The sequence below is a fragment of the Oreochromis niloticus genome, linkage group LG3 (assembly GCF_001858045.2).
Source record: "Oreochromis niloticus isolate F11D_XX linkage group LG3, O_niloticus_UMD_NMBU, whole genome shotgun sequence".
Taxonomy (NCBI): domain Eukaryota; kingdom Metazoa; phylum Chordata; class Actinopteri; order Cichliformes; family Cichlidae; genus Oreochromis; species Oreochromis niloticus.
In genome coordinates this window covers 72,237,224-72,260,796 of record NC_031967.2, presented here as the reverse complement: position 1 = coordinate 72,260,796, position 23,573 = coordinate 72,237,224, and the positions used below count along the sequence as shown (strand labels likewise).

General features: G+C 41.0%; 1 protein-coding gene across 3 annotated transcripts in view; it reads right to left on the bottom strand.

Moving 5' to 3' along the window:
• LOC102076415 (butyrophilin-like protein 2) overlaps positions 1-23,573 on the bottom strand; it is a 55,565-nt gene that overhangs the window by 4,862 nt on the left and 27,130 nt on the right. Inside the window, exons 1-6 of one of the 3 annotated variants that reach the window (XM_025900450.1) lie at positions 23,370-23,509; positions 20,111-20,458; positions 16,523-16,855; positions 16,327-16,434; positions 15,297-15,629; positions 1,556-1,888 (exon numbers count right to left, since the gene is read on the bottom strand). In XM_025900450.1, the coding sequence (XP_025756235.1) occupies positions 1,556-1,888; positions 15,297-15,629; positions 16,327-16,434; positions 16,523-16,855; positions 20,111-20,458; positions 23,370-23,409 (1,495 nt within the window). In that variant the 5' untranslated portion in view covers positions 23,410-23,509. Of the gene's footprint in view, positions 1-1,555; positions 1,889-15,296; positions 15,630-16,326; positions 16,435-16,522; positions 16,856-20,110; positions 20,459-23,211; positions 23,276-23,369; positions 23,510-23,573 lie in introns of those variants that run through there. The other 2 variants (XM_005464356.4, XM_025900451.1) reach the window with 2 other exon arrangements.

The window sequence follows — 23,573 nt, the reverse complement described above, 5'->3', positions numbered from 1 at the left end:
CCGCTTCACCAGAGGTTGTTTGGTTTCCCCGATGTATAAATCCTGGCAATCCTCCTGGCACTTAACAGCGTACACTATGTTACTCTGTTTGTGTCGGGGGACCCGATCCTTGGGGTGGACCAAGTTTTGTGCAGTGTTTTGGGGGTTTAAAAGCATATTTAGAGAAAATCCATCTCAGCTGTTCCGATACTCCTACCACATAATGGATTACTAAGGGGGATTTTTAGGCAGCAGTTGTCCTTCTCTCCTGGATCAACTGGAGCTTTCTTTAGGTGCCTTCCCAGCTTTGACAAATGTCCAGCTGGAATAACCACATTTACTCGGGGCCTTCCCATGTTCTGTGGAACCATCTTCCAGTCTTGATTCTTGTAAACCATCAGTTAACTCCAAATGGGAAAGCAGTGCTTTACCTGCACTGCTTCAACTGAGGATATAGTCAGTTTTTTGCTGTGTTTTCTGTTTTCAGCTGTAAAGTACTTCTACATGATCCTGTGGTGTTTCACTTACTGCAGCAAGTGTGGCTCTGCTTAGTTCCAGTGAGTCAAATTGACAATTAAACAGGTTTTTACCTGTATTAACTTTTACTTTTGCCAGAGAGAATGTACACAAAATTTTCAAATGATATTTTTATGATCAGTAAACATTTTTCTAGTTTTTCATTGGTTGACATGGAAAAAAAGAGTTGAATTTGGCAGTTTTTTCCATGTTTATGAGAAAGCTAAATCACACAAAAAGACCTCATGGGCTCCTCTAGATCGTCACACATCATTTTCACTCTTATTACTCTTCCACTTCACAATAAAAGCCTCATATTTATAGCTGTTCCACACTGATATTGGACAACATCTAAATGATTTATCATGGTAAATGGTAAACGGACTAGTTATTATATAGCGCTGTTCTACTTTGAGCCCTCAAAGCGCTTTACACAACTAATTCATTCACCCAATCACAGAAGCACTTTTTTCAACGCTGTTTCTAAGTGCTTCCTATCTAACATTCATCGGAGAGAAACATGGGGTTAGTATCTTCCCCGAAGTGTGTGATGTCAATGAGATTTACATTTCAGGGAGTTCCCCTGGAAAAAGAGCCATTTTGAAAGCTGTTTGCTGACTTCATCAATAATCTGCTTCAATCATCCAGATGAGAATCCTGAGAATGGAGCAGCCCTGATAGCAGCTCATAGGATCACAGTGTTTTTCATTCAGCTGATTGATTTCACAGGTTAGGAGGTGAACAATCTAACTGTGCTCCTCCTTCCACCTTTGGACCACTCATTTAGTGACAGCCAGGATTTGACAATCAGCTGTGACACAGGAAAACATGAGGTGGGAAACTCTGGAGAAGTTAAGATAATTTAATTCAATTTTTAATGGTCTTCTTAGTCTGTTCATTTAAACACACAGTTGCTCCGCCTGACATTTTTGGCTTTTAGATCAAAACATCAAAGAATTTATTTTATTTGAATGAACTGAAAATAGATTCAAACTAAAAGCTTTTAGAGAATAAACTCCTGCATGACCTCTGACCTTTGACCTGTAGCTACAGCACTGACCTCTGACTTTCAGCTTCACTTGTTTCTTCATCAGGATGTTTCCCTCCCTGCTGTAGACGGTGCAGATGTAGGTCTTCGTGTCGCCATTTGTGGGGTATTTCAGGGTCAGACTGAGGTCTCCAGATTGCAGCAGGTCTTCATTCATCTGTGTTCGGTCTCTGTAATCCTGGTGCTGTTCTTCAGGCTGGTCAGAGCCGTTCTCATACACGTGGACCTTTCTGTTGCCCCCTTCCTTCCACTCCACTTTAGCGTCTTCAGGCAGGTGAAGTGTGGTTTTGCAGGGCAGTTTGACATCTTCCACCTCAGAGTCCTCTGGCTTCACCTCCGCATAATCTGGGGGAAAACAAAGCAAATTAGCTTGGATGGAGACATTTGTGTTGACTACTGAATGCTGCTGCTTCACTGGTAATGCCTTGTACCTCACACTATATGTTCCCCCTCACCATTAACATGTTATAATAATAATTACCTTTAGTTATAATTATGGAAAGACAGTCATAATTGTGTCAGGATATTAAATATGACACTGTGTGTTGACCTTGACTGTAAATATGTCACACACAGTGGTTCATCCAGCTATGACCTATCAGATGTGTTCAGCATCAGTTAAAATGGAGAGCTATCAGGTGTGAAAAAATACAAACTCTGGCTTGAGACTCAACAGATCTCACTAACACATTAATCTACAGGGTTAAACACAGCTGTTAAACACATTAACAGCTGACATACATGAACCTAATGACAGGACAGGGGAGAGTAAAACTAAGCACATGAACACAGAACACAAGACCTTTTAAAAAATAAAACAGGAAACATGGAAGCAAGACATGATAACACAAACTTAACAGACCTAAAAACACATGATAAAACTAGACAAGAAACCATAGAAACCAAGAAAACAATAATAAATAATGGCTGCCTTTAACCTCAACTAAAAGCTCAAGCAGCACAAGAGCAATAACTAAACAGAAACCTAAACTGGGAACAAACTATGAAAGCTAACTATGACAGTGACCGTGACTATGGCGAGGAAAACAGACGACCTGACAATGACACACTGAATACAGAGGACTTAAACACACAGGAGGTGATTAGGGGAAGAGGAAATACATGAGGGCAAACAGCTGACATACATGAACCTAATGACAGGACAGGGGAGAGTAAGGCTGTGTCCGAATTCAGGGGAAGGATGCGCCAATGCCATATTTGGAGGCAATGACGTCACAGCGACGCGACGAGGACTGTCCGAATTCAAAGAGCACTCAAAATGTGGCGACATATGTGTCCTATTTTTCCGCGAATTTGAGGGTTAGTCGTGTCCGAATTCAGGGGAAGGATGCGCCAATGCCATATTTGGAGGCAATGACGTCGCGGCGACGCGACGAAGGCTGTCCGAATTCAAAGAGTACTCAAAATGTGGCGACAAATGCGTCCTACTTTGCCCTTCTAAGGATGGTCCGATGTATCCTTCGTGTCCTACTATATCCCAGGATTCATTGCGGGTCATAGAGGAGATTTGTTTCTGATAACGATGGTGGTCGAAGCAGGAGAGGAAAACACTTTCAAATGTAAGTATATGAAAATCTGGTTGTACAAAAGTTAAATTGTTATATCGGTCGTTTTGTTAAGCTTTGGGCGTCTGCATAGACTTTTTCTTTAAAATAACCGTAAACCAGCTTGTATCGGTGGTCCCGCGATTTCTCATGTATTGCTGCTTACATACAGCTAATTTTGATTTTTTCGAATTGGTGATATGTTGTGGGGAACAAAGACCAAACGGCTTAATTTATTAAAACGAGGAGAAAACGATCACCTCTTCACTGGGGTGAAGAATTGGGCCGCTACGGCGTGGAGGTACAAGAATAAATCAATTTACACATCATATTCATATGAGTACGGTCCTATTAGCCCTCATGTTCTACAGCAGCGGTCCCCGACCTTTTTTGCGCCACAGACCGGTTTATGTCAGACACGGAGCCTTTAAGGTATCGCGGATAAATACAACCACATAAAATGATCCGACCAAGACAAAAACTGTGGTATTTTGTAAATATAATAATAAACGTGAATGTACTGTGTAACTGTGTAACTTTATTAGCAGCGTCCTCCTGAAAATGCGCCAATATTGACAGTAACATCCTCCTCTCTGCCGCTTAATGCTCTCTGGTCGCTATGGTAACGTGTAAATATTTCTTTCAAAATAAGACACACAACTACAACAAGGGAAAGACTCAGGGAAACCGAGTTAACGATAAAACCCCTGAAAACCATAAATTTCACACCGGAGCCTTAACTCTGTGGCCCGGTACCAAACGACTCACGGACCGCTGCTGTACAGAACCTGTGATGTCCAGACGGTGTTCCTCTGGTGTTCTGCTGTGAAAACTTTGGGATTTAGGGATTAACATAGTTGCCATGGTTTCCTTTCTTCTCTTATTTGTTGTGTGTGATCAGGACAATTCTGGAGAAGATGGGCCTGCAGGGGAAAGTCACCCCCTTGCAGGCCAGAAGACATGAGATAACTTTAAAGAATACAAAGTACATATGTGTGTTATCAAGAAGATAATTCTCAAGAACACAAGTTAATAAATGTGCAATTACTAAGAGTTGTTGTGGTGTTTTTATTTGCCTGCTGTCATTTTTGATTTCCTCTGCCTTTAGGATTGCAAGTATCCAGGCTCAGGAGAGGGGGTCAGTGGGAAGCCCACTGCTGCTACTTGGCCCTGGTTTGCCCTCATGGATGAGGTGATAGGACAGATGCCTTCCATTAAGCCTCCTGTCCTAATGTCCTCTCTCCCTGAGGACACTCCAGGGCCAAGCGCAGCAGTGGGTGACCAAAACGACAGCGATAACGAAGCGGCTCAGCCACCTACGACAGGGAGAAAGAGGAAAAGAGACGGGGATGATGAGCTGCTAGACCTCATCAGAGAGGACATGAGGCAGCAAAGAGAGGCTGAGGAGAGGAGAGCAGGGAGAGGATGGACAGATTGTTTTCACTTCTTGAAAGATTAGTTCCCAAATGAGTTATGTATTGAGAAATTTATTTATTTGAATATATTTGTTACATTGTTATATGTGTTGCATTAGTTTAAAGGTTTTATGTTATTAATAAATTGATTCAAACAAACAGTAATTGTCACTGAACTCAATTTGATTTACAGGCATTTGTAACACGTATGAACATGACGCTAACTTTGAACAATATTACTTGGATATTTATTTGATAGCAATAAAGTAAATAACAATAACAATTAAACAAGAATATTTCAAATACACCAACAGTATGTAAAGATGGAAAAACAATATTTTCAGTTGTTCACACAGGATTAACCTGAGTGACCTGTTCCTGGACCCTTTCTTTAACAACTGTAATAGATTACAGGAAGTCTCTGGCAGTGTTGCTGAATCTGCCCGAGCAAGATCAGACGTGGATGAGCTGCTGCAACTGAGACCTGCGGTTTGTCTTTTCTGGTCGGCGAGCGGAGAATCACACAGGGTGGTCTGCAAAGAGAGCTTTAGGATGCTTCCTCCCACTGTCCACTGCATCGTCCATCCACAGGGTTTGCAGGGCTGGCTCACTCGAGGCTGCCACGCCACTAAGATGTTTACAGAAATATGCAAGCAGGAGATGGTGGATGCTACATTATTAGTATAATACTTGTAACTCTGTAGCAGACAACAGTTTGATAAAGTCCTATGTACAAAAACAAACAAACAAACCAAAGATTAGATTCTATACGTTTCAAAGATATTTAGTTTATATATTTTATATGATACAGTACATGTGTAAGAATGACCGATGTTGTGGCAAAAAATGATCGTCTGCCAAAAACTGATTTCCGGTTTTTGCCCTAAACTGATTGCTCGTATTTAATCTGCTATAAATAACTTGTTGGTCTATAATACGTGAAACATGTCAAATGTGTCCCTCATTAGTGATATCAAGTCACTTTGAGCCACCAGCAACATTCCTGTAACAAGGTAGAAGCTGCAATCAGTTTTTGGCAGTGACTTTTATATATCCTTTATTCATCCAGTTAAAAAAAAAAAATCTTATTGACATTAGAAATTTATTTTTTAAGAGTAATCTGGCCAAGAGGACAGCAGACAGCGCAACAAATATATCAATTGTACCTACATTATAACCAGAGTTATAAAGATACTTGAACAACAGGTAATTATTGTATATATAAAACCCCTTAGTAAACCGAAGTCTATTTACCAACATACATGAAGATATTTCACATATTACACTCGGAAACATTGGAAATCAGTTTTGGCAGGCGAACACTTTTTTGGCACAACGCCGGCGATATTTCAATTATCCGTGTAATTAGCTAAGAAATTCCTAAATGCGTGTAGATTAAAGGAAATTATTTTACCTGGATATGTTTGTCTCTGATGAGCCTAAGGTACAAAACGTGCGGGCGGCGACGATAAGGTTTTTCTAGCTCCTCGAGAAATAAAATTGTCCAAACAACGGAGCGACATTTCTGGGTCCATTTTAAAGTTTTCATGCTGTGGCGCTAGCGATCGGGAAAAACACGCAAGTAAGGGCGGAGTTGAAGGCTAGGAGGCTGTCCACAGCCCATCTGTTATGTTGGATACTCATTGTTTGTTCAATAAAGTTTCTATGGAGAAAAAAAGGGGGCTGGCCAAGCCGCTCACTTCCTGACTACCCGTCCGTCTAAGGACACTACCTTGTGACGTAGGTAGGTAGTGTCCTTATGAGCATCCTTCCCCTGAATTCGGACACAGCCTAAAACTAAGCACATGAACACAGAACACAAGACCTTTTAAAAAATAAAACAGGAAACATGGAAGCAAGACATGATAACACAAACTTAACAGACCTAAAAACACATGATAAAACTAGACAAGAAACCATAGAAACCAAGAAAACAATAATAAATAATGGCTGCCTTTAACCTCAACTAAAAGCTAAACATGAATAACACAAGAACTATAATCACAAATATAACATGAAATGAATACAAAACTATACTCAGAGCGCTGGGTCTGAGAGCCAGCCTGTGACAGTACCACTAGTGGTTAGTGATGGGAATTCTGGCTCTTTTTAGAGAACCAGCTCTTTCGGCTCCCAACTGCCTCTTCGGGTTGTTTTGTTGCTTTAATTAATTTATTATCAACAACAATATAAAATTATGCACAAAAGGAATTACAAATGTAAAAAACAAACAAAAACAAAAAAAACGTGGTTTTATTTATATATGTTTCCATATAAATATATACAATGGCCCCCTAAAACACATTGCTAGCGTTAACTGAACTTCCAAAACAGAGCTACCTAGATCACTTAAATTACACAATTGAAAGCATATGTGTATTGTTTGTGTATTTATACACAAGCACTCATATATATTCAAATAATTAAAAAGAAAATGTTCATTTACCTGTTACTACCACACACCAAATCCGGTCGTTGGTACTTGCTGGCTTGTGTAGGAATTACCAACACTGCCCCTAGCATCCTGGAAGCACTTCCATTGTGTTTTGGAGTTACATGCTTCTGAGTTTGTACGTGTTTTGGAGTTTGTACGTGCTTTGTCTCTAGGGGCCACCGTAAATATACTTTTATTTATTCACTCCACATAAAATGTAGTAAATAAATCATATCATACAAAAACCAACTATTTAAATTTCAACTTTTAACTATTTAAATTTTCAGCTTTTTCCTTTTAAACAAATTTAAAGTGAAACAACACAAAACACTGCAAACCACAACACAATTAAATATAAATTAAAATATGAAAACAAAAAGAAGATGTGAATTCTCTGTCGTATAGACCTGCACGAATAACGTTTCTGAATCCTTTATCATCTGCAACCGAAAATAGTTGTTGTAGTTGTCTGCATGTTGTGTGCACTTGAAGCTGTTAATTTTATTGGTTTGTGTTCTGTTTACTTTTTTGTTGTGGATGTGGAATGGGAATGTTGTGAAGAAGTTAAATTGTTGGTAAGGAATTGTTAAATATGCACATAACTCGTTGAAACACATTGTAGTATAATTGTAGCGCAGTGGTAAAATGTCAGTATATGGCGGGGTACGCCGGTGTGTTTGTTTATAAGACCCAGAAGCAGACGCAGAGTGGAGTTTGTGGGAGTTGACAAAAGGTGAGTCTTTATTTGGCTGTAAGCAGTAGCAAAACATGAAACTAAGAAAACAACGAAGACTATGAACACTGTGTAAACTGAAAGACTATGAAACTCAGTGAAATAACCATGAAGAAACTATGAACACTGAGTAAACTAAGAAACACAGTGAAAACAAAGAGGAAAACCTATGTAACCACTATGACCTTGACTATGGTGATGATAACAGACGATCTGACAAAGACTGAACTGAAACATACAGACTAAATACCTACAGGGATGATTAGGGGAAGTGGACACACACAGGAGCACAGCTGACGCACATGAACCTAATGACAGGGCAGGGGAAGTGAAACTAAATACAATGAACAAAGAACATACTGTACTCTTTCAAAGTAAAACAGGAAACATGGAGGCGTAGACATGACACAAGGGGAACCTGATAAACCATGAACTTAACTGCAAACTAGGCATGACCGAATAACTAGATAACTGAAAAGAAACTGGAATACAGATGAAATAACAAAACAACATGAAACTCAGAAACACTGGGTCGCATGACCCAGGACCATGACAAAGGACCTGTATGTGCAGCAAGGAGCGGCCGTTTTTCTGCATGCAAGGGATAAGTTGCGAGATCGTCTGTGTGCTCCAGTATTCCAAGTGAGCTGAGATTGCTGTGGAATCTAAGTGTTTATAGAAAATGTATGTAACACTTCCACATTTTTTAAAGGAGGCTTGTGTGATTTAGCTCTTTGTATTTTGTATTTTGTTCTGCACAGACAGAGGCCACTGCCGTATTTTTGTGTTTTGTATTTTATTTCATTTCCTTTGTCCCCCGTATTGTACTGGCGCATTTTTTTTAGTCGTTTATTCTGTTACTTTGCCACGTTACCTCTCATGCTGTCGATGTTCAGTTCATATGGCTGCTGTTTGACAAAAGTAAAGGTCAAAGGACATTTTTGTTTATTCAGTTGTCACTGACAATAAAAACTGCACATTAAGAACCCCAGTAATTGTGTCCTGTGTGGCTAACCATTTCCCAGGCTACATATGTGTGTGACAGAATTAAGAAAACACATCGGTGCAAATTATAAGTCTATATCATAATGTCATCAGTAGGACTGGGCGATATATCGAGTTTTTTTAAAATATCGATATATTTTTATACGAGATATAAGATGTGACAATATCGTTTATATCGATATAGTCTATGTTACGTTATAATTATACTTGTGGAGCCGCAAGTTTGCCTCTCTTTCGACCACTTTTGTCTCTACGCAATGTTACTCGACCTCGCCTCTCTTTCACTGAACACAACTCCCCCTCCTCCCCCATCGCTTCACCTGCAGGCAACGACAAGATGGACACGGCAAATCTCCGTTAACGAGTTACCGCACATCGCCCTGTGCGTGGGGCTGGACGGCGTCAAAGTGTTAACGAGCTAACCGCGCTAACGAGCTAACCACGCTAACGCCATGCAGCCCCCTAAAATCCTTTCATTCTCTCAAAAGTTGACTGCGCGCCTTTTGTATGAATTCTGGTTGTGCTTGATGACCGCGAACCGATTTTATGTGATACACAGCGCTCAGCAATCTGTCAAAAAATGTTTTAGATGGACATTGGTAAGCTACAGAGCTGCACCGCTTGATGGATTGTCGGAGCATTACGGCTACCGAGGAGCCTCGCGGAGTAATACGCACTGTGCTTCAACGTAATATTACGGTACTGTGTGTGTATAAGGGCCATAAATGGTCCTTGTTCAGAGACATGGTTACAAAGAGGATTTCAAACTCCAGGCTGTCAGTCACGCAGTAGAAGTTGGGAACAGAGCAGCTGTAAAATCTGTCTTTGTTATTATGCTCGGCGTCTTTTAGTTTACATTTTGACTGCACAATTGTGAGCTTTTTGTTATGCACAAAACAACATAGTTTTCTTTTATTTATAGAGCATCATTATTTAATAAATGCTCATAATTAATTTTTGAGTAATTTTTTCATGTACATCTACACTGTATGTTAATAAAAGTGCCTGTGTGACATCTGGGACACAGCTTTGACTAAGAACTCTCTTTTTGTTCTTACTTTATGGCTTTAAAAAAATATTGAGATATATATCTTATATCGCCATCCAGCTAAAAAATATCGAGATATGAATTTTGGGTCATATCGCCCAGCCCTAGTCATCAGTTTTTGACCCATTTGGAGCGCAAAATGGACAAACTTTGGACAAACTGCCCAAAATGAAAGAGACATTTCACGGATTTTGAGTCATTCTGTGCTCCAGATGGATTAATTGCTTTAAAATTTTTAATCGCGTTTGTCGTGATGACGGCGTTAACGCTGACAGCCTTAGTTTGTTGGTTTGTTTTTAGTTTTGTTTTATTTTGTGAGCTGGTTGTTAGGTGCCGCTCCAACCAGCCAGAGAATCCCCCGCCACCCCGCCCCTCTCCTCCCTGTGTGGCAAGCAGCAGGCGCAGCTCACAAACGGAGGGCACCTTTACTCTCCGCAAATGGGTGATAGAAAACTGATCAGTGCACATGCAATCTCCAAAATGCGCTGGCATGATGTCCGGGCAGCATGGGTGTGAGCAACTTTTTTTTGCCGATGACATGATGCCGCCCCCACGACGATCCCGCCCTGGGCAACCGCCCATGTCGCCCATATCAAAAACCGCTACTGCCTGGAAGTAGGATTCATCACATCATCACTTAACCCTTTAAAGCCAGTCGGAGTGGGCACGCTCCGTTTTGCGTAACTATTTTTAAATCCCTGTAGAACCGGAACCCAGTAAGCTAGTGCAATAATTTTTTTTGCATATGAAACCGGAGGAGTTGTACTTACATCTTATGCCATCAGCTTGTCCTCGGTCACGGTTTCCTTCCACATATAGCTTTGCAAAAATTGCATAAAAAGTGCTTGCAGGAACAAAACCAAAATATTCCAGAAACAGGCTTTGCCAATCCGATCAGCTGTTCGTAACACTTCCCACATTGAAACAGATGTCAGCGCGAACGATCGCATGTCCGCCATTTCCTGCTCTAAACCGGAAGTGACAACCACACTGGGGCACATATTCACCAAAACACAGCAAACCTTAACAATCTTATCAAGCAGTGTTGTGTTTATTTCTGCTCTGCCCTGTTCATTGCACACACAATCCTTCGTCTGCCCTTTAGCTTCCGTGATGCTGTCTGTCCGATCACCACTGTCCACATTTACAGCTGGTACCTCAACCTCACATATCCAACACAACTGCTGTCCACAGCCTCTATGACATTGTGATTTTGTTGTTGGTCTTCTGTCAGATCTTCATCGATCACTTCTGCACGGGGCACACCTTCAGACTCTGCAGCTGCATAACAAAAGCCTGTAAGATAAAATTAGTGCATACACATAAGGTAAATGTACACCAATATTCCAATGACAGGTGTGTGATTCATTTGGAAGTTATGTGCGGGTTAGTGTACAATGAGAGCAATTTAGTATGTTTTTAGAGGCCCATGAGCAGTGTTGGTGCCCAGTCTGGATTTGTTACATCCATTTCATATGCTGGTTTGCCTGCAATAATGCTAAATCATAAGCTACTCAATCGACATGATGACATGACGTGGTTCAATCTGCAGCATCACACATTAGCATGTTTTATCTCATTATCTATGACCTCAGCGCATTGAAAATAACACTAAAAGCCTTTTAATAGTGATATGAATTAATTTAGAACTCACCGGAAAGAAGATGCGGAGACCAAACCAACAAAAAGCTGGGGATTGCACAGAACTCGATCCGCTCATCTCACCGCTGCAATGCAAGCCTGACGTCTTTGTTTAGTAAATTTGGATACATGGGATCCCTCACGTTGCCTCCAGGATGGAAAATGATGAAAAGAGAGCCCATTATCCAGCTTCTTGCCTTCACGATCGTGTAATCTAACGTTGCAACTGCCACCACATCACGTACGAACCATAGCTGAAGCTGTATCCTGTGTCTGGCCTACTGTCATGGCGAAAGGGGGCGTGGCCCACCTCCCGTGACATCACGCTCCAAAGCCCTATAGTAGTGTTTTTATAAGTCATGTTTGACTTTATGCTTTTCTGAATAGTTTCTGGGATGCTTAGAACTCGAATTGCACTGCTGGAAATAGTTGATTTTGATGCACATGCTGTTTTCTTTGCAAATTTGCATCATAGGATTGTTTTTCGTTTTTCCTGCAGTATATAAAAATTGGTGTATCTCAAAAATAAAACTATGAAGACACTCAAAATAAATTTCCTGTTGTTGTAAACTATTTTTTGCAACTTTTTTGTATTTAAAGTTTTGAGGGATAAGCCTCTTAAATTTCTCCAAGTAGAAATATATGTAAAAAAACTAAAAACGATTTTCAATTTTTTTGTAGTTTATTGCACTTTTTTGCAATGAAGGTAGTTACTATGGACTTAATGCATACATATTATTAAAATATGGGCTAAATCAGTTGTATTGATGTATAGCAACTTGAAATGCTATCCCTGCTTGGGGCACGCATAGCTCAGTAGGTAAAGCGGTTGCCTACCTATGGTAGGTCTTAAAGGGTTAAAGATTAGATATCCCACCTGCTGTGAATGTTTTAATGCAGTACAGTTGTTATTATCACTTGTCACATCCTGTTTATGACTGTTAAAATAAATAACATTCATATAAGAAATAAAATTGTCTGTGTAAACTGTATGTGGTGTTAAATAGGCCTACTGAATGTCGGTCATAAGGGTGATACTTCATATATTTTATGACGTGGGACTCATTGTGAAAAGTTTGAGAACCACTGGTCTAAGAGACCAACTAGAGGGTGTGCAGCTGCAGTACCTCAGAGAGGAAGGCTTTAAAAACATATAAAGGAATTTTAAAATGAACTCAAAAGTGGACAGGCAGCCAGTGTAGTGAGAGAAAAAAAACGGGAGTAATATGCTCTCTTCTCCAAGTACCAGTTAAAAGCCGTACGGCAGCATTTTGTACCAGCTGAAGACATGACAAGGATGACTGGCTAATACCAAGGTACAACGAGTTACAGCAATCCAGCGGAGTTGTAATAAAAGCAAGGATTATTGTTCCGAAATCATCTTCTGACAAGACTGTTTTCATTTTTTCCAATTACCTCAGTTGAAAAAAAAGATGGAGACAGTGAGCTTTCCATACTGCGCTACAGAGCCCACCAGTGACACCCGGCCCAAAAGAGTGAACCTCTGTCTTCATTAAAGTTTAAAAAATTAAGAGCCAACCAAGCTTTCAGGTCCTCAAGACAATCATTTACCGCTGGCATGGTGTAGTCATTTTTACTTTTTTACAGTTCAGTAGTTACTTTTTTAGTGGCATATAAACTTTGTATAATTGGCATATAAGGCATATAAATGAAAGCAATTTTAAGTTTGTTAAGCCGTTAAATCTAGTAGAACCAATACCACATGACCCCCTACATCTGTAGCCAGAAGGATGTCATTTACCTTGGGGTAACATCGGAGTGTGAATGTGTGTGAATGTTGGTTAGACTGCACTTGAGTATAGAAAGAAGTGCTTGTAGGTGTGAATGGGTGAATGAGGCATGCTGTATATGGTGCTTTGAGTACTCCAGGAGAGTAGAAAAGCGCTATATAAGAATCAGTCCATTTACCACCCTAAGCAACGCAGATTCTCCAGACTAAACAGACTTAAACCAGACTAAAACATCTCAAGGATATTATTTTCATCTGAAAAGGTTTTCATTCATCCTACAAGGATTTTTTTTTTGTTTTACAGCAGCATAATAAAGAGTAAAAATAGTATAGCCTACAATAAACAACACAGTTAAAATAAAAGCGCTGCAGCTAATGGCTTTATACTTGATATTTGAGTAGGGATGGGTATCGAAACCCGGTTCTTGTTGAGAACCGGTTCCCACTGTTTCAATTCCTTGGAATTGTTTGCCATTTTTGCAAACGATTCCCTTATCGATTCCAGTCGCCCCGAATGACGTCACCACGTTGCGGAGCGTCATTTACCTGGCAGGAATCATGGTGCCTAAGTGGCTCAAACGCTCAAAAGTTTGGTTATACTTTACGAGAACGGATGACAACGGGGCAGCTTGCAATACTTGCAAAGTAGATATTTCATTTAAGGGAGGAAACACTACGAATATGCAAAAGCATTTGCTCACAAAACACGCGATGAACTTAAATGAATGTCGTGTTTTTAATTCCGCTCCGGACTCGTGAATCTCAACCCAGCAGCAGCGGTTTGCACGTCCTCTCCCGTTAATGCGGCAGGTAAATAATCAACTAACAGTGCATATTATGTTAGCGCGATCTGCATTATTACAAAACCTGCCATTGTGCATTTAGGTGACCATGATGAGAGAGACAGACAGAGTCTGGCTGGCTCAGATGCTGGCAGTTCTCGCTGCAGTCTACCGTTAGCGTCTCCTTTTAGTCCAGGAAAGACGAATGTCACTGAGCAGTGACTAAGTTTGTGGTCAAAGGCTTGCACCCATTTGCCACAGCAGATGCTCCCGATTTTCGGTAAGCGAATGTGTTTAATTGTAGGCAGGGACATTACTGGATATTCTTGTGTAATTGCTACAGAATAATTTATGTTATACTTTGTTATTGCTACAGAAGAATATCTATTTTATTATTTTACATTTACAATTTTTTTTTCCTGGGGACCCCGTGACACCCCATTGAAGAGCCGTAGGCTGTGGATCTCTTAAGATCTCACTGTTGGGTTTGTAAGGCCATGTTACTCCTAAATTTCTATCTTGTTCAAAGAGAAGATATAAAACAAAGTTCTAAGCTAATCAACCTTAGTGTTCTCCTTTTTAAAAACAAGAATCGATAAGAGAATCGATAAAGAATCGAATCATTAAACAGAATCGAAAATGGAATCGGAATCGTGAAAATCTTATCAATACCCATCCCTATATTTGAGTGAGAATAAAAAAAAAACAACATTACTTTTAAAACTTTTAAAAGTTTATTTTTGGACCACTTTGCTTAAACTGTCTGAAATTTTTCCCCAAAATTTCTTCAGCCTTAGATTCTTAATGAATCCTGAGCCTCCAAGTCTCTAGTCTCAACGCAGTCCTGCAGGGCCTCATTGGTTTTCTGACTCCACCTTCTCACAAACTTAATCGCAATCTTTAAACTGCTGGAACATACTGAGGTGTTAAAAGGACAAGTTGTGCTCTGAGCTACCCAGTCAACGGGAGCGCAGTGGCCCTGAATACATCCTCCATGTTAGCAGAAGTTTGCAGAAGGTCCAGAGATTTGCTACCCATGTGTTTAGGTCCACATATTGACTGATTATAGATGAGGACCAAAGAAGGTTTTTACTGAGATTTGAACTGACTTAGCTTAGCCTGTGTTTTAGCCACATGCTAAACAAACACATGTTCAGAAACTAGAAGATGTTACCTTTCAGATGAAGTCTCACACATGAACTTTGCTCCTACAGTTCATCTGCTGAAGCTTTTACATTTGGCTGGAAATCAAATAAAAACCAAAACAGCCACAAACATCAGACATGCTAACACTGTAACATTATTGGATGGAGCCCACTGACACTGAACCACCATCATGAGTCTGACCTCTGACCTTTGACCTGTATCTACAGCACTGACCTCTGAAAATGAGCACCACGTCTTTCTTCAGCAGGATGTTTCCCTCCTTGCTGTAAACAGTGCAGGTGTAGGTGTTTGTGTCTTCATCTGTGGGGTATTTCAGGGTCAGACTGAGGTCTCCAGGTCTCAGGAGGCTTCTCTTCATCTCTGTTCGCCCTCTGTAATCTTCATGCTGTTCTTCAGGCTGGTCAGAGCCGTTCTCATACACGTGGACCTTCCTGTCATAGATAGAACCATCCTTCCACTCCACTTTAGCATCTTCAGGCAGGCGAATTGTGGTTTTGCAGGGCAGCTGGACAGACTCCACCCCTGATTTCACCTCCACCTGGTAAACTGAGAGTACATCAAAGCACAACATGATGACATCAGCAGCAGCTGTGATGGTCACATGACCTCCCTGTCCCCTCCTTGTCTTCTAGTCTCAGTCAGATTGTGTCTCAGTTTGTTCCTGATGTGTTCCTGACTCGTTCTTTGGTAACTAGTCTGCAGCGTCCTGTAAAGTGCTGCAGACATGTTGGATGAAGAGCAGAAGAACAGACAGACTGAGCCTCCACAGTCGGCCATGTCTCACACACATCAGCACAGAAACCATGAAGATCTCATGTGTCTGCTCTGAACATCTGAAGCTCTCCACCACATGACTGAGCACAACTCAAGGAGGAACATTTACTGAAGCTGCTGCAACATTTACTGTCAGCACGTTTCCATGTCAGCCTGCTGTTTACCACCACAGAAGAAGAACAGCTTGTCCACATGCAGCCTCTGTGTCAGATCAATGCAGTGAAGCACACACACTGTTTAGTAAAGTCATGTTGTGGAGCTGTTTCACTGATCAATGACTGAGTCTGAAGGAGGTTTTCTGACTTCTGGAACAAACCTGGAAGTTTCTCTTCAGCTCTCTGTATCAGCTGTTTGTAACTCTCAACTCTTTCAGCTTCTGGAACAAGTTTGTGTGAACCACAGTCAAGGAGCCACCAGAGGACACCTGCTAACCATCGGCATTATGGGTAGTGTAGTAGGAGAAACTCACCTGACATGAAATAGTGCCGGAAATGAAATAAAAGACCTCCAGAAACCACAAGAAGAACCAGGAGAACCAGGGGAACCACAAGAACAATGTTCCAGATTAGAAATGGTTCTGTGGAAAAGCATAAAAAGCACCATGACCTCTGAGCTCTGACCTTAATCCACAACATTGACCTCTGACCTGTGTCATCATCTCTGACCTTTGACCTGCAGCACTACTTTCTGTCTCAGGATGTCTTTGTCCCTGTAGATGGTGCAGATGTATCCTCCACTGTCTCTCACTGTGGGGTATTTCAGGGTCAGACTGAGGTCTCCAGTTCTTAGCAGGTCTTTGTTCATCTTTCCGCGGCCGCAGTAAAGGTTGTCCAGCTGTTTCAGGTGATCACTGTTGTTTGAATGCACTTGGGTCACTGTGAATTTTCGGTCAGAGTGAGTCCACTCCACACTGGTGTCCTCAGGCAGGTAAAGCTTTGTTTCGCAGGGCAGCATGACAGACTCTGAGCCTTCCTCCACCTTTACCTCCACCTGCTGGTCTGAAAGGACAATAAAGCCCAGGATCAATTGTAGACACAGTAACTGGAGCACAGCTGAGTATCTACAGTCTAGACCAGGGGTCAGCAACCTTTTACACCCAAAGAGCCATTTGGACCCGGTTTCCACGCAAAAGAAAACACTGGGAGCCGCAAATACTTTTTGACATCTAAAATAAAGATAACACTGTATATATTGTTTTTTATCTTTATGCTTTGTGTGAACAACTAAGGTGTGTTGCTTATGAAATCCATGAAGTGCTACAGAGAAAATTAAATTTTATTTATGTAATCAACACATTTTGAACTCTTAAAGAAATATAACAAAAGCAAAGACACCCAGCTGAACTAAAATGATCCATGTAGCAAACAAAAACTGTTGTGAGCCGCCTCCCTTATATCTCCTTTGGGCTGTTGGAGCCTTGACCTGACTTTTAAAAAATAATTGGAAAAAAGCTCTATGCTGCTGAAAAATGAAAAATAGATATTTGCAAAATTCTGCCTAAATATGTATTTTACCTGGTTAATGCATGCGGTGGGGCGTGGTTTGCAGCGCCGCTGCAGGGGAGGCGGACGCACCTGAGCGACACCTGCAATCACGCCTCGCTGCCTTTACGTCTGCGCTATCTGTGCTGTTGTGTTGTTGGTGGTGTGTGTCGGGCTGTGAACTGAAAAGCTACAGCCGGCTGTATGCGTACAGCAACCGTGTGTGAAAAGTGCTCAATAAAGAGATGCTGAAAAGCGCGTTCATGCAAACATCGTCAGGTCTGCCATGATTTGTTTACAATGGGACTTCTGCTGCTGAACCTCTGCGCACAGAGTCCGCAAATCGGGGCTATACGAAGTCAGTTTACGCAGGACTGTAAGCTGTCATCTGTCAGGCGTGAACGGTGTTTGTTTTTAACATAGTTCACGGTGGAGAACAGCTGCTGACACAATGTGGATCCGAAGATCCATAATTGGCCTACCTGCAGGGGCAGGCACCCCAAGTGCCACTCCAGTTTTGCATATGACAGTGTTGTTTATCAAAATAAGATAGCATTAACAGTTTGAGCGTAGTTACAGTCAACAGTGAATATAAATGCTAAAACTGAATATATTGCATAGTGTTCCCCCCCTCCACCATTAACAAATGGTTCAGCCCATAGCAGGACCGGCTTTTTTCTTGTTTTCAGTAGCAAGCGATGTTTATGATTGTGTCAGAGCACATTTTGAACAACACCATGGGAATTTCGGATTTTACACAGGTGGTTGGATGTTACACTCTGGAAATGGAAGGAAGGTGAGTGTTATTAACCCTCTGTGGTCCACGGACACGCTGCACCTCCAAATCACATGACTGATGTAAGCTGACACAGCAAAAAGCTGCAGCCACGCTGAGTCTCTATTTCAGCCCACATTGAAAGTTCGGACTTCAAAGTTTTTAAATTTTAATTACAGGCCAGTAAATCCAGAGTTATGATAATATTTATAAGCCATGCTTTTTTCTAAATACTGTCGCTACGTTTTTGTGTGTGTGGGTTTTAAGCGTTTTCTAAGGACAGCGCGAAAACAGTAAAGAAAGGGGAAAAAAAGCCACCTCTTTCCTATCGGTGGAAAAATGCACCATGTCGACCAATAAAAAAAAAAGTCAACACGTGGGATTTGGTTCTTTAGGAAGAGGGGAGAGTTTTGGGAGTGACGGTAACGGCAGCGAGACAGAGCGAGCGAGTGAGAGAGAGAGAGCGTTTTTAGATGTAGGAGATTTGTGACGTTTAGTGTGGAGAGTATACTTAGTGTGTTTTGTTGTCTTGTGTAGTTGTTCTGTTGTGTAGTCGTTGTTTTGTTTTGTGTGTCAGTGAGGCCACTAATGAATGTCACTAAGGCACATTTGCAACGTAAACACTGTCACTAAGTAGAAAACCAGCGGAGTGATACACCTCCTGTTGTCAGGCCTGCAGGTTTATCCCTGTGCTGCTCTCCTCTGTCTTTTGGTGGAAAAACTTTTTTTTTACTGGCACACATCATTTGTGGGGCATCTTATTGCGACACCTGATTGTTCTCTCATTTTAGTTTTAGTAATATTTTTAAATGGTTGTAGAAAATGAAAAAACAGCAGGTGTATTGGCTGCATTTTTAGATAAATAGTTGTATATGTTTACAAAAGTACAATTTATATTTGCATTTCAAGTTATAAAAATTTACTCAACATGTCTGTGGTTTTTCTTATAGTAACAAATACTACTAGGGTTTAAGTTCTTTGTGTGATTTCAGATCAGTAATACTAATGCAGTATGTCAGTGAAAAAAAACAACTAAATTCAGTTGAGCTGAAAAGAATGATACCAAACAAGGCGAGGGGGAAAAATAAAATGAAACAATTTGAGGGTGAAATACAAACGTAAACTCAAAAGGAGTCAAAAATGGCCGGTTGTATTTCAGACCTCAGTGGGTTAATCCAACAAATCATGAAAAATTAGGTTTAAATTTTTTTTCGTGACAGTGCAGATTTCTGACATTTTGTGGAATTTAAGCTGTAACAATGTGATTGTTTTCTAACAAAAAACAGTGAAACTTAAGTTAGACTTGTGTTTGTAAATGAACCGCCCCATGTTGTGTAGCTTTCTGGAGTTTATACTTATTGGGCTACATATTTATTGAATATACAGGCTATACAGTACATAAGATGAAAACTCACATGTTTTATGTAACTAAAGTGTGTAATTTTGTGGGCTACAGACAATAATTAAGTTATAGACTATATTTATATGAAAAACGTGTATACTTACTGCATTTGAATCATTTTAACCATATGTAACCACCTGCATATGTATTTGGGGGAAAAAAAGGCTTTGATTTTGCCACCCCATTTGATTTCTTTGCCACCCTCCCTCCCGCCACCCTAAGAAAATTTCTCTAGATCCGCCCCTGCCTACCTGGGGTTGAAAGTCTCGATAAATGCACGCTGTTTCGGCGGGTATACCGGCTTCCATGAGTGTGACTTATTTTGAGCGATGAAAAAATAATAGAATATAATTTTATTTTTATATTTCAATATCACAATAATCTTCCAATTTAGAACTATGAGTTAAAAAGAACTAACATAAATAAAATACACTTCAGCTAAATACTTCTAATTTATTTGCCCAAACCACGCGGAGCCGCAGTATAAGGACTAAAGAGCCGCATGCAGCTCCGGAGCCGTAGGTTGCCGACCCCTGGTCTAGACTTTAGTAATTACAACTTGTAAATAAAGTAGGTGTTGGAGTTTATTGCTGACCTTTGACCTCCAGCTGTAAATCTTTAAGTCTCAGTTCTTCTCTCCCATAACTGATGGAGCAGGTGTAGCTGCCAGTGTCAGTCAGTTGGAGGCTTTTCAGAGTGAGGCTGAAGTCTCCAGTGTCCAGAGCATCAGGCCTCATTGATGTACGCCCGCTGAAAAGCTGGTTTTGTCCTCTAAGATCGTCTCCTCCTTCTCGTCTTAGGTGGACAGTTTTGGGATGGAGATCTCTGTGAGTCCACATCACTGTGGGGTCCACAGGTATAAAACCTGTGAACTGACAGGGCAGCAGGACAGATCTTTCCCCTTCATATACTTCCACTACCACAGTAAGGGCATGCTGGGAAACTGTGAGGACACATGAAGAGAAATACAGAGGTCAGTTTTACAGTGAGACTATTTATTTTTGGTTATCTACATTCAGCACTACTAATCACTAATCATGGTCATTTTTTGTTAAATACAGATCTACATTTCTTAGTCTTTGTTTGGTATTGTTTAGTTTCCGTGTGTTTCCTAGTTTAATCATTTGTGTTTCTTGTTCTCAGTTACTTCTTCATTTAGTCTGCTCCCTTTTGTTGTCTTGGTCTCATCTTTTGTTTCCTGCAGTCTTTCATGTCTCTGTGATGTGTTTCCTCCTTTATTTTGGCAGTCCTTTTGTCCCGTTCTGCTTCCTTGTCGTTCCCCTGTGAACGCTGTTTTCTTCCTCGTAACCTCTAAGTTTCCTTGTTCCCTGGTTTCCCGTCACTTGTTTCTAGCTTATCTTTTCTTTGCTTCCTTTAGTGTTTTGGCAGAGCCACAGCTGTGCAGTCTAAAAAACAGGCTCACTGCAGCCACTAAGAGTGAAGAGTATTAAACTCTCACTAAATTATATATTTTTCATCTCTGTTCACAAGTTTCTGGATTTCTTTTCTTTTTAAATAAAACTAAAACTGAACTTTATTTTTCCATGTTTGACAATGTTTACATTCTGTTTAATCTGTTACTTTTTGAAGAAGTAGTGCAGACTAATGAAGCAGTCTACTGACAACAGTTACAAATAGTTGTTTGAAATGACATCTACTGAGATCTAAAACACACAGATCTCTGCACCAAACGACTAAACAACCAGATTATGAAGCAATGTTCTGTTTGTGCAGATGTGGAAGTAGTCAGGCAGCATGACAGTTTCTTCATGATTTAATGCTGCTGCTGACAATGCTGCCAACAACTGAAGCCTTCAGCCTCCAGCAGGTGGAGAAGCTGTGCTGCTGTCCCTGTCTGAGAGGCAGCGGTCCCCAACCCCCAGGTCACGGACCGGTACCGGGCCTCTCGAGTGTGAAATTTATGGTTTTCTGGGTTTTTATCATTAACTTGGTTTCTCTGGGTCTTTTTCTGTGTTGTAGTTGTGTTTTATTTTGAAAGAAATGAAAGCTCTCATCAGATCTCAGAACAGAGCGAAAGCTGCAGGCCAAACAATGTTAGAGAGTGTCCAGCTGCAGGATGAATTCCTCTCTCTGGAAGCAGCTGAGTGAGTTAGAGGACTGTTACTGTAGCAACAATGCTAACAAGCTAGCTGTGAAAACAGGAGAAGGGCATGTTGAGGGCTAGCAGCTGTTCATGTCCCTGAATCTAAAAATCAGAGTGAGAAACAGCAGATCTTTGTCTTAAAGCTCCAAAACATGAATTCTGGCATCTTGACTGGTTTTCATAGTTTTGTTAATATGAGTGGTGAAAAATGATTTTGGTCTCAAACTGATGTCTGAATGTCTTGAAACATGTTAAAGTTAAAATGTTTCAAATTAATAAAAAAAAGTTAATGTCCATTTCATTATTTATGTAATAACACAGGTGTAGGTAACACAGTGGCTGTGGTTTCATGGTCAGAGTTAGGTTACAACAAATATAGCAGAGACGAATTCACATTTAAGATGATGATGCTGAGATTCACTCGCTAAAATCCAATTTTATACTGTGTACTGTAAACAGTAGTGTCAGTGTAGGGGGTGGACATCAGTCACTAAAGCTTGTGAGGCAAAGTCACCTCTACAGTGTCGTCAACAGAAAATAGTTGTTTTTTATTCTCTCTCAGTGCATGTATACTATATAACAGGCTCAAGCCAAGTACATTCATTAGAATTAGAATTTAGATTTTTTTCTACAATCTCCTCAACTAATTATATTATATTCTATTATTTTGCACAACGTTCAGTTACCTGTGTACAATAATGATTAGCTACTTTTTACTTTTTTACTGTGATTAAATTTCAGAGTGTACTTTTTCACTTTTACCTGAATTTTTTTTTATTGGGTGTCTCTACTTCTGCTTCAGTGAAGAAAGTCTGTACTTTTGCCACCCCTGAGTATAACCAGTAAACACTGATGGAGTGTAGCAGCCTTTTTATAGAGGACTTCATTATTTGTGCTATGACTGGATAAAATGCTGAATTTAGAGGAAAAACTGCTTTGATATTCCCGGCATGAACATTTCATGTAATCTGATCTAGTTTCAGCTTCACTGATGGATGGCAGCTCTCTGACAGCCACAGCAGAGATGTGTCTGATATGTTTACTTAATACGGAGACTTTACAAACAGGACTTATGAAGGAGAAAATATGGTAAATGGCCTGTATTTATATAGCCCTTTTCTGGTCCCTAAGGACCCCAAAGCGCTTTACATATCCAGTCATTCACCCATTCACACACTGGTGATGGCAAGCTACGTTGTAGCCACAGCCACCCTGGGGCGCACTGACAGAGGCGAGGCTGCCGGACACTGGCGCCACCGGGTACTCTGACCACCACCAGTAGGCAACGGGTGAAGTGTCTTGCCCAAGGACACAACGACCAAGACTGGCCGAGCCGGGGCTCGAACCGGCAACCTTCCGATTACAAGGCAAACTCCCAACTCTTGAGCCACGATCGCCCCAAATATTAAATAAAGACATGACCTGTTGACTCAGATGACGTCACAGAGATCTAACCCGAGGTGGATCCGGTCTCGGTGTGGGTCACGACAGCTGAGGAACACGTGTGAGCATCACGCGTGGAAAACTAATTAAACTGTCAGAGTGTATAAAAGTGTGAAATATTCGTGTGTGCTGAGCTCAGAGCCGCTAACCTCGAGCACTGCTTTAGCCCGGCCGGCTAGCTCTGCAGAGTCCACAGTCTGAGTCCGGCTGTCCGGCCTCACTCTTCCACGAACACAGACACACGCACACTGGTGCATGTGTCTGTGTAATGAGGCTCAAACTGCGGGTTAAACAGAGAGGTTCTTACCGCTGACGAGGAGCAGCAGCTGCAGCAGCTTCATCCTCATTTAAAGGCTCACTTGACCGCAGTTTTAAAGTCCCGTTAGAGTGAGCCCACACATGCGAAGTCACAGTAAGGCCAGCCGCACCTACGATGTTGTGCTTTTCTTACGCATATTACGGTACGGGTGCCGACTGGCTTAGAAGCACCACAGTCTACTGTATCCTGCAA